General features: G+C 28.4%; 1 protein-coding gene across 1 annotated transcript; it reads left to right on the forward strand.

The window, feature by feature from the left end:
• The first annotated feature begins 2,448 nt into the window (after positions 1 to 2,448).
• LOC113402247 (G-patch domain and KOW motifs-containing protein) lies at positions 2,449 to 7,945 on the forward strand. Its single transcript, XM_064216930.1, has 6 exons — positions 2,449 to 2,811; positions 3,086 to 3,365; positions 3,984 to 4,072; positions 4,747 to 4,921; positions 5,872 to 6,004; positions 7,373 to 7,945. The coding sequence occupies exons 1-6, from the start codon at positions 2,693 to 2,695 to the stop codon at positions 7,879 to 7,881; spliced, it is 1,305 nt and encodes a 434-aa protein (XP_064073000.1). The 5' UTR covers positions 2,449 to 2,692; the 3' UTR covers positions 7,882 to 7,945.
• Positions 7,946 to 9,560: the final 1,615 nt, after the last annotated feature.

Raw genomic sequence — 9,560 nt, forward strand, 5'->3', positions numbered from 1 at the left:
TAGCGGAGTGTGCGCCACTCACGTGGAATAAAGCAAAAAAAAAACTGGGATAGATGGATACATCTAACATGTGGCAGAATTTCATCGGTGCATATTATGACTTACCTCCTTCACCACTAAGCAAGATATTAATTAGTGATGCTAGTTTGAACATATGATTATCGGTTAAGATCTATCGGTCATTTCGAAAAAAATTGAAAAAAAAAAACATATAAAAATTAACTTTTTTAATTAAAAAACAAACACGACAACGGCATATCTATTCGTTTTTTTTAATACATTTCATTTTAAATACTTAACGAACCTTAGATTTACGTATTTCAATGAAATATGTAAATACGCGATTTGCATGAAATGCATGTATACGTATTGAACTTAGCTATATTGTGCACCATTAAGAGTTTATGATTAATATATATTTATTTATAATACAACACTATTACACTTACCTACCTATATCCACTTTAATTTTACTTCCAAAATTCCGATAAGTTTCGTTGACGTTCAAAACGCCATTTTTACGCAAATCCATAATGAATATCATAGATAAACCAACTACTCTCGACCAATTTGCAGCCTAATGTTGTTTATTTGGCTTTTCTCCTCTTATGGTTGGAATAGAGTATATTTACCTATACTCTAAATAGTAAGTAACGTTATCATAAATTATTTAACATAATCTACATTTTATTGTTTATATCATTAAAAATAAATAATCTAGACCTATTTTGTTTGTAGCAAAATCGTGACACTTATAGAATGTTATACATGCAACAGAAAATGTTCATTCCTTGAGCCAATAATTCACAGTTGCTTCGAAACTATTCGCAGAGTTCGATATTACATTTATATTGTCGCAGAAATACTTAATTGCTGTCAAGCGCGACATTTCTTTCTTTAATGAAAAACGAAACTTTCTTAGACTGCACTGTTATTCAGCATAGAGCACATTTATTGAATAATTATATTTTTATATTAACAAAGAATATACAAATGTAGTTAATAGCTAGCTAAATAAGCTTCTGTTTAAGACTAATATATTTATGCATTTTGAATAAGTATTAAATATTATTTAGATACAATTAATGTACAATGTACATATTATTTATTTGACGACCTCCGTGGTCGAGTAGTGTGTACACCGGTTTTCATGGGTACGCCACTCCGAGGTCCCGGGTTCGATTCCTGGCCGAGTCGATGTAGAAAAAGTTCATTATTTTTTTATGTTGTCTTGGGTCTGGGTGTTTGTGGTACCGTCGTTACTTCTGATTTTCCATAACACAAGTGCTTTAGCTACTTACATTGGGATCAGAGTAATGTATGTGATGTTGTCCAATATTTAATATTTATATTTAATTTATTTAATTTAATTATAATTATGTATTTATTAAGAAAATAAATTTGTACCTACATGACAAATAATAATAATATCACTGCCTCGTTAATCTAATGGTGGACATTAATTATTCTCCGCCGAAATTGCTCCGAAGGAGGATCATATTTATTGTAATTGATAAAGTAAAATTTTAGTAAATAAAATAAAATGAAATGAAAACTGTTTTAAAAGTATGTTTAGATAACTCTTTTTATCAAACAAAAAGAAACAATTCTTGATAAATCTTCAGATTCGTTTATATAGGTAACACTTTAATTATGTATATGTCAATATAAACTGAGCTTTGACCTGAGAACGCGTCGAACATAAAGTAGTATGACGTCAAAAAAGTGACTAAGGTAGCTGTCACCAAGATAATAAAATTAGCTCGTTTGTTTTACTTTTTTTGTAGTGCGAAACTCTAAAGTTATATAAATAATCTAAGACATGAGAGATGATGAGATGCTGGAGATGGATATATAGTTTATTAATAAATACTTTTTTAAAAAGTGTTTTCAGGAGTGTTTGTATTATAATTGATCCCAATAGACTTTGAAATTGAATAACCTACAATATTAAAATGTAAACGGAAAGATTTATAGAATTGTTTGATATTGTGAAATATACCTGTCATTTACTCTTAATTTTTAATCAACAAAGAACTTTATTTAGAATATTTTATTTTTAAAACAAATAAAGTTCTCTTTTCATAAAATACAAGTTTTTCACCAGGAATAAAAATCAAACGAAATATAATATCATAAAGATTATGGTATTATATCATAAGCAATTTTAATTTTTTTTAAAAGATTTGATTAAAAATACTGAAACCGATCGAGCATTACAGGAAAACTAATATAAAATAATGTTTGTGTGAGATAAATCAGATTTCAAAACTATAATATTTTGTTTATTAAAAATACACACTCAACACGGCTCTGACGTGTAAGGGAAGCCTAACATTATACCAAACTGAACAAAAAACCAAAGATAATAGAGTAATTAAGGTTGATAGTCCTATAAAATGTTTTCAATTTGTCAGTTTGACAGTTGACACACGCCTCTAGGTGACACTGACAAAAAAATCTCTAGCCGTGCTAATTGCAAAGTTTTCTTCTTGCTTTGTAAATAACGTTTAAGTTTTAAAGGAATAAAGCTAATTCCTTATTTGTAAATGAAAATGTGTGAATACAACTTAAATTTCATTTGTTTTTAGAATAAAATACTAAACAGTTGGATAAAATCTTTAAATTATGTGGTGAAATCTAAAAAATATATAAATTGATTTACTTTTTAACTGATATTATATATCGCAAAATGGAAGGCAAAAAAATTTCATTTGGTTTTATGAAAACAAAAAAGGATAACAAACCTTTAATTACTGAAAAGAAAGAATACATTGAATGTGTTGAAGAAAAGTCCATCAAAGTTGTGGGGTAAATCTTTAAAACATTTAATAATTATTATGGTAGTATTTCACCTAACCTGATTAAATATATATGAATACTTCCTTAATTGTCACACATATGGAAATATATTTTGTAACTTAAGTATTTAGAATCATTAATATCAACATAAATACACTCAAACTTTATAGGTTATGCTTCGTTGTAAAAAAATCTATATTAATAAATATCCTTTTATCAATTGCTTAACAAGGTGTTTATTAAATTAATAACTGAACTAATGCATATTTGAATAATATTTCAGAGGGGAAGTGAAAGAAGAAGATAAACTGTTGGTTATACCAATGAAACCTAACAAATTAATCACTGCTGAAAGATTAAGAGAAATTGCTGAAAAGGCTGAAGATTTTGAAGAACTAGAGACAAAAATAACATCTGATGACAAAAACCTTCCAAATCAAGAGACAATAGACCAAATGGCAGTTAGAGAGCTCATGGAGGAAGCAAAAAAAGAAAAAGTCTTGGAAACTCCTCAATTAGTTCTGCCAATGAATGCTAAACCTGTTATTGAGGGACAAATTGAGGTATATTATTATATTTAATTTTATTCTTTATTTATTTAACTTTTTTTTTAATATTCACATTTACATGGTTGTGAGGCCTTATAAACCCACCTATACTCTATTCCAACCATAACAGGAAACAAGACAAATAAACAATAAAATTTAGAGCTTGATTAATTGGTATTTTGGAAGTCAAGTTAAAGTCGGTATCAGTAATTAAGTGTAACAGTATTGTATTGTAAATAAAGATATATTAATCATAATCTCTTAGTACTGCACAATATAGCTCAGTTATTAGCAAGTAGCATGAAGTACATAAATCTAAGGTTTGTTTATCGTTTTTCTTACTTCCATTGGAATAGATACTACTGATTTGAAGTGGTGGTACATTGGCAAAGTAATGAATGGATATTATTTGATTCAGAGCCAATGTCTATGGGTAGTGGTGACCACTTATCTTCAGGAGCCAAGCTGCTTTTCTAATATTAATTAAAAAAAAAAAGAATTAAGTTAAAAATAAAAAAAGTGTGGTTCACAATACAATTATAAAAAAAGTACTAAAATCAATATTCTCTACAATAGATAACAACACTGGTAATATTTAAAAACTTTAAATAAAAATTTAAAATCTAATTTCAGTCAACTCTTGATGACTACGACTCTGTACCTGTACAAGAGTTTGGCTTGGCGATGCTGAGAGGTATGGGTTGGACTCCAAGTAAAGATCAGTAAGTACCAAATAACATCACACATACTATTTATATTCTCTCATAATAAATAATGTTAGTTAATCATTAATATGTAAACAGGCTAACTCACAAGTACAATCCTGACCTATTTGACTATTACAGTACCAAAGCCTAACACGAGGTTTATGCCGAACAGCATAATCTCCTTTCTCATTGTTAATAAAAATATAATTTTATATATTATATGAAATAAAAATATAATATAAATAAGAATAAATACCTAGTTTTTTTTTGAATCAATATCTTCACTATAACTGCCTACAAAAATCCTTCCCGAGTTTAAATAAACTTAATGTACATCATTTAAATATCAGAAAAGAATATAGAATAGAAATGATTGTCAGTATCCTAATAATTATATTATATATTATATATAATATATAATATTTATATGATAGAAACTTTTTAATAAAAATATTATAACTATTATAATTTAGAATAACGTCAAAGAGACATTATGGGGGTCACATATAATTTATATAAATATGCTATTTCTTAAATCTTCCAGTATATTTTTTTCTATATTAATATCTCTTTATACAGTTGAAGTAATAAAATAATATAACAGAGTAAAAAATATGTTGGAAAAAAGTACAATGTAGGTTTTCTGATTTAAATATTATTCTGTATAATATATGAGTTTTACATTTTAGGTCTAAATACAAACAGCCACAATTGCGACCAAAAGGACTTGGTTTGGGTGCAGACAAAGTGATCAAAGAAAATCAGAAAAAAAAGTCTTCCAATGGTAAAGAAGAAGACTTTTCCATAGTTAAGAATTCATTTGTGAAGATTACCTCCGGCAAGTACAGTGGGTTTTATGCTAAAGTAAGTTACATCTACTGTATTTAGTTTATGAATATAATGACATAAGTTATTTTAATCATTATAACATTTCTTAGTTTGTATTTTGGTTTCATTGTGTTTTCTGAAATTTTATTCACTAATAGAACCAAAATGCTCCTTTTTTGACAATACAATCTCTTCACAGAAATCAGCAGCACGAGGCCTTTTATGAATTATTTTTATTGCCTTTATTGTAACAAAGTACAACTTCAACATTTTTATATTTATCCATTAGTAGTCATCCTTTATACAATAAAGGTAAAGCCATTTAGCATTTAACAATACTTATTTTGAGTTGTTGCTCAGTTGCATGAAGTTTAATAAAAAAATTTTTGATGACTTCCGTGGTCGAGTAGTGTGTACACCAGTTTTCATGGGTACGCTACTCTGAGGTCCCGGGTACTTCTGATTTTCCATAACACAAGTGCTTTAGCTACTTACATTGGGATCAGAGTAATGTATGTGATATTGGCCAATATTTATTTATTCATTGTTTATGGTATATGTGAGAATAGCTTTCCAATTGAGTCTTAATTGAAAGAAATGAGCCATGAGACAATATTTATTTGGCTTCTTTAACAGGGCAAGGTTTCTGTTGTTTTATAATCAAATTGTTAAAAGAAAATCCTCAATTTAGAGAAATTACATATTAGGAACTAAAATAATTTTGTAAAAAATACTGAAAATTATAAAAACCGGGTTTAGATGTTTCATACAAATTTCAAAATTTTAAAATGATTTCAGGCATTGAATTCATCAAAAAAATATATAGGGTCGGAATATAGGGTCTCAATAACAGTATGCAAGAAAAACCCTAACAAAATATTACAAGTGTATTTATTGTATGGAACAACAGTCTTCCTCAAATCCAACTAGCACTTAACTGGTTTTTATAATCAGTATGATTTAATATTGTCTATATTTCTTTACAGGTTTTAAGTTTAGATGAAGAAAATGGCCGTGTAATGGTCGAAATATCAGTAAAGAAGGAAACAGTCAGCTTGAGTGAATTTATGATGCAAGCAGTATCTAAATCTGAATTTGATAAACAATCAAAAGTTATCAGTAAGTTATTTAATTTAATAATGATTTCATTACTATCCTTCAGATATTAAAAGTAACTATTAACTAAAATTCATTTGTTATTATCAAAGATTTTTCTAGAATAAGATACAACAGAAAAAAAAAATTATTAGGTTTTTCTCGTGATATAAATTTCAATAGTACCACAGAATCTGTAAATTGGCTATGCACTATATGTCCAGTGAAATTTTCTCGTCTCCTTTGACATTGGCCGAAATCAGCCAGGAGAACAAAATATTTTTACACTGTAGAAAGTGTTGTTTTATTTTGTTAATTTGTGAATTAGATACCAGTTTTAAGTATATCTGGTGCTCGTGAACTGATTATATCTCGCTCATTTTGTTACCTACTTTATCAATTTCTCTTGTTAATGGGAATATACATATATATATATATATATATATATATATATATATATATATATATGTACAATTAATCTCTACTACTATTACTCTCTTTTTAGAGCAATTTGAGTATTTTGCGATTTTGATTTTTTCTTTTTTTTTTTTTATTATCTTGCTGCTGGTAAAACCTATTTAAGCGGAATGTGGAAAGTGTGCGTAACGCCGACAGCTCCTCTCCGGTCATCGGAGGAGCGGGTCGGCAAGACCTCGATTTCTTCGATCGCTTCGATTTCGTGACTTTCTTAACCACGTAACCACTTATCGCCTTCATCGCTCTGACCCTCGAAAGTGTCAAGTTAAGTCAACCCTTATAGGTGTACCTTACAGCGTCATGGAATTAATTACACTGGCGTATAGACGCCGCATGTTGATTTCGGCACGGTGGTTCTGTCCGGTTCTCCATCTTTCGTCCCAAGAATATTTTGAAATCCTGGTATGCTATATTTGAGCACGTCACCGTTTTTTTTTTCTGTCAGTTTCTTCGTGGACACTGTTATCACTATATCACGAAAACGGTTGGAGTAGGTTTTAATGTAATGAATTATTTCTTGATTGTTTTGCTTGTTTGTTAAAAAGGTTGTAGTTAATTTTTCAATACTGGCATATTGTGTGAGCGTTTAGATCGCAATCTTATCTGGTGGAAGTCTCACCAGAGACTTCTTCAATATTAATATTTAGTTCCTTTTTATATTAAATTTTACTCAGTATTGCTGCTATAATTTCTGTGATTTATCTATAACCTACACTTTTTATATTTTTCAAAACAATCCATTTATTTTTGTTTCTTAGTATATCGTTCAGTCAGTTCATCAATTCAATTATATTCTATTCTAAGAGGTACTGACAGTAGCAACAAAAAAAAAAGAAGTACATATATTTTATGTCATAGCAGGGTGTATTTTATCAATAAAAAAATCAAAGTACATTTTTTATTGAATTGTTTTAGATACTGAATCATACGAAGAATATAAAAAGAAAGAATCTTATAAACATAATAATTCAAAAGTAGAAGATGTAAGGAAAGATGGTTCTTCCAGTAAAAATTCAAATGATATCAGAGTTAGGGATTCTTCTAAAATAGAAAGGAGGGAAGAAGAAAGACCAAGGAGAAATGAACAAAAACATTCAAATGGTAGAAGTAGAAAGAGCGGAAGTAGAGAGAGATATAGAAAAGAATCTTCTAGCAGTGAAGAGGATAGAAGCCGACACAAAAATAAGAACAAAAAAAAATATAGTAGTAATGAATCGTTGACATCTGAGTCCGATAACAGGCATAAGTCAGTAACTAGAAGACGGCATAGCAGTAGTGATTCTTTGGAAATAAACTATCGTAAAGAAAAAAGTAAAAAACATAAATCAACGAAAGAAAAGAGAGATATCGATAAGAAACGAAAAGGAAAGAAGAAGAAAAGAGATAGAGATCGTTCTCCGAATTATAAAAAATGTAGAAAATAAGGTTTTTAATATTAAATTTAACTTTGATATAATTTAAATCATTTTAATAAAGAAACATCCAATCCTTCTTGGTTTTTTTTTTAATATTACGGTATTTTGAATTTTTTTTTTATATTAACCTATAATACAGGTTAATATAAAAAAAAACGTTGAATAAATACAACAGATTATATATTTTATTTTTAACACATTAGATAATCGTGGTGTAAAGTTTATTCTAAAAGTCTTTCACGATAGCTTCAAAAGCGATATTTTTACAGAATAGATTTATAGCAATGCTAACACATGTTTGAAATGTAAATTCTTCCCCTGTACAAATTCTCAAACTGAAACGAAGTAATTCTATTCACTTTATCTCGGTATAAATAATTTTATGAAGGCAACTAATAATATTTTTTAACATAGTAAAATTAAGCTGTTTATGTAAATTAATACGCGTTGCGTTAATTTTCAAATTACCTACCTTACCAACATAACCTTGTGAATTATTCAGCAGGTTATGTTGGTGCTACGGTAAATAAAGTTACCAGTATATAAAAATACACACGGTACCAATATTGACGTTTTAATGGGTTTAGAAATGGACAGTAAATGTTAATGTAATAAATAAATTAATAAACATTAACTCAAAATAATATTCCGTTTCATATAATGCTGTGAAAATACACCAGAGCGGTTATTTGTCTTCCTTTTCTAACCGCGTGTGCTACACATCTAAGTCTTCCTGTTAGGGACGATAAATGAGGTTTCTACTGCAATTTAGAATCGAATTTTATTATTTCTAGCAAACAAAACTAAACTATTTGTCGTGAAATAATCTGTGATAATGCACTGTTTACATCGTCATAGTTATTTTTTTCTTCTCGACTGGGGTCACTTTTATTTCCAGTCTTAAAAAGTATTAAAACTTTACTACATGTTAACAAGTTAGAAAATTAACCCGTATCCCAACTGTGTAGTAATAATCAGTAGTTGTAAGTAGTAACTAAACAAGACTAAGAACTCAACATTGATACATATTGAAACGTATTTATTATTAAGTCTGCATACAATTAGTAGTAAATGATAAAATGAGAATTAAATTATACATTTGGCAACAATATCTGTTATTTTGTAGCATCTAATGATGCCGAGTCGAACTGTTTTGTCGTTTTAAAGATTATTGAATTGTGATTAATTAATATGTTGAATTATTTCTTATAATTGACAAATGATATATATAATTTACTGCCTACCTAAATTTGCTCTGAAATTTCTATTACGTAGTTTGCCGCAGGACCCATTTCCTCCCATATATATATACCTGTATGACCGACCATATATGATAAGCTATACGTTATCAAGTTATTTTAACACCACAACTATAAATATATTTTTTATATATATTAAAATTAAATTATTGGACTATTATACCGTTCCTCTAAAAAGTCCTTAAGTATGTATGTATGCCATTTAGGTTCTGTAGAATACATTACGAAATTATATACCATAATATTTTTCCCGATGTCAAGTTATTTACTTAAGTTAATAAGTTTTCTCATCTGTAACCATGTGAAGTCGTATTAGGTTCTCTATAAATTGTTAATACTTATTACTTATATTTATATTACGAGCCTTCTATGATATTATGGTTGACCTGCTTCCTACTTATTGACGCGACGTGACCTGGATAGAATATT

This window comes from Vanessa tameamea, chromosome 14 (assembly GCF_037043105.1).
Source record: "Vanessa tameamea isolate UH-Manoa-2023 chromosome 14, ilVanTame1 primary haplotype, whole genome shotgun sequence".
In the NCBI taxonomy this organism is placed as follows: Eukaryota; Metazoa; Arthropoda; class Insecta; order Lepidoptera; family Nymphalidae; genus Vanessa; species Vanessa tameamea.

Coding starts and splice junctions, on each gene's coding strand:
- LOC113402247 (XM_064216930.1), top strand. CDS start 2,693: ATGGAAGGCAAAAAAATTTCATTTGGTTTTATGAAAACAAAAAAGGAT. Junction 3,366..3,983: donor TTATTGAGGGACAAATTGAG/GTATATTATTAT, acceptor ATCTAATTTCAG/TCAACTCTTGATGACTACGA. Junction 4,922..5,871: donor ACAGTGGGTTTTATGCTAAA/GTAAGTTACATC, acceptor ATTTCTTTACAG/GTTTTAAGTTTAGATGAAGA.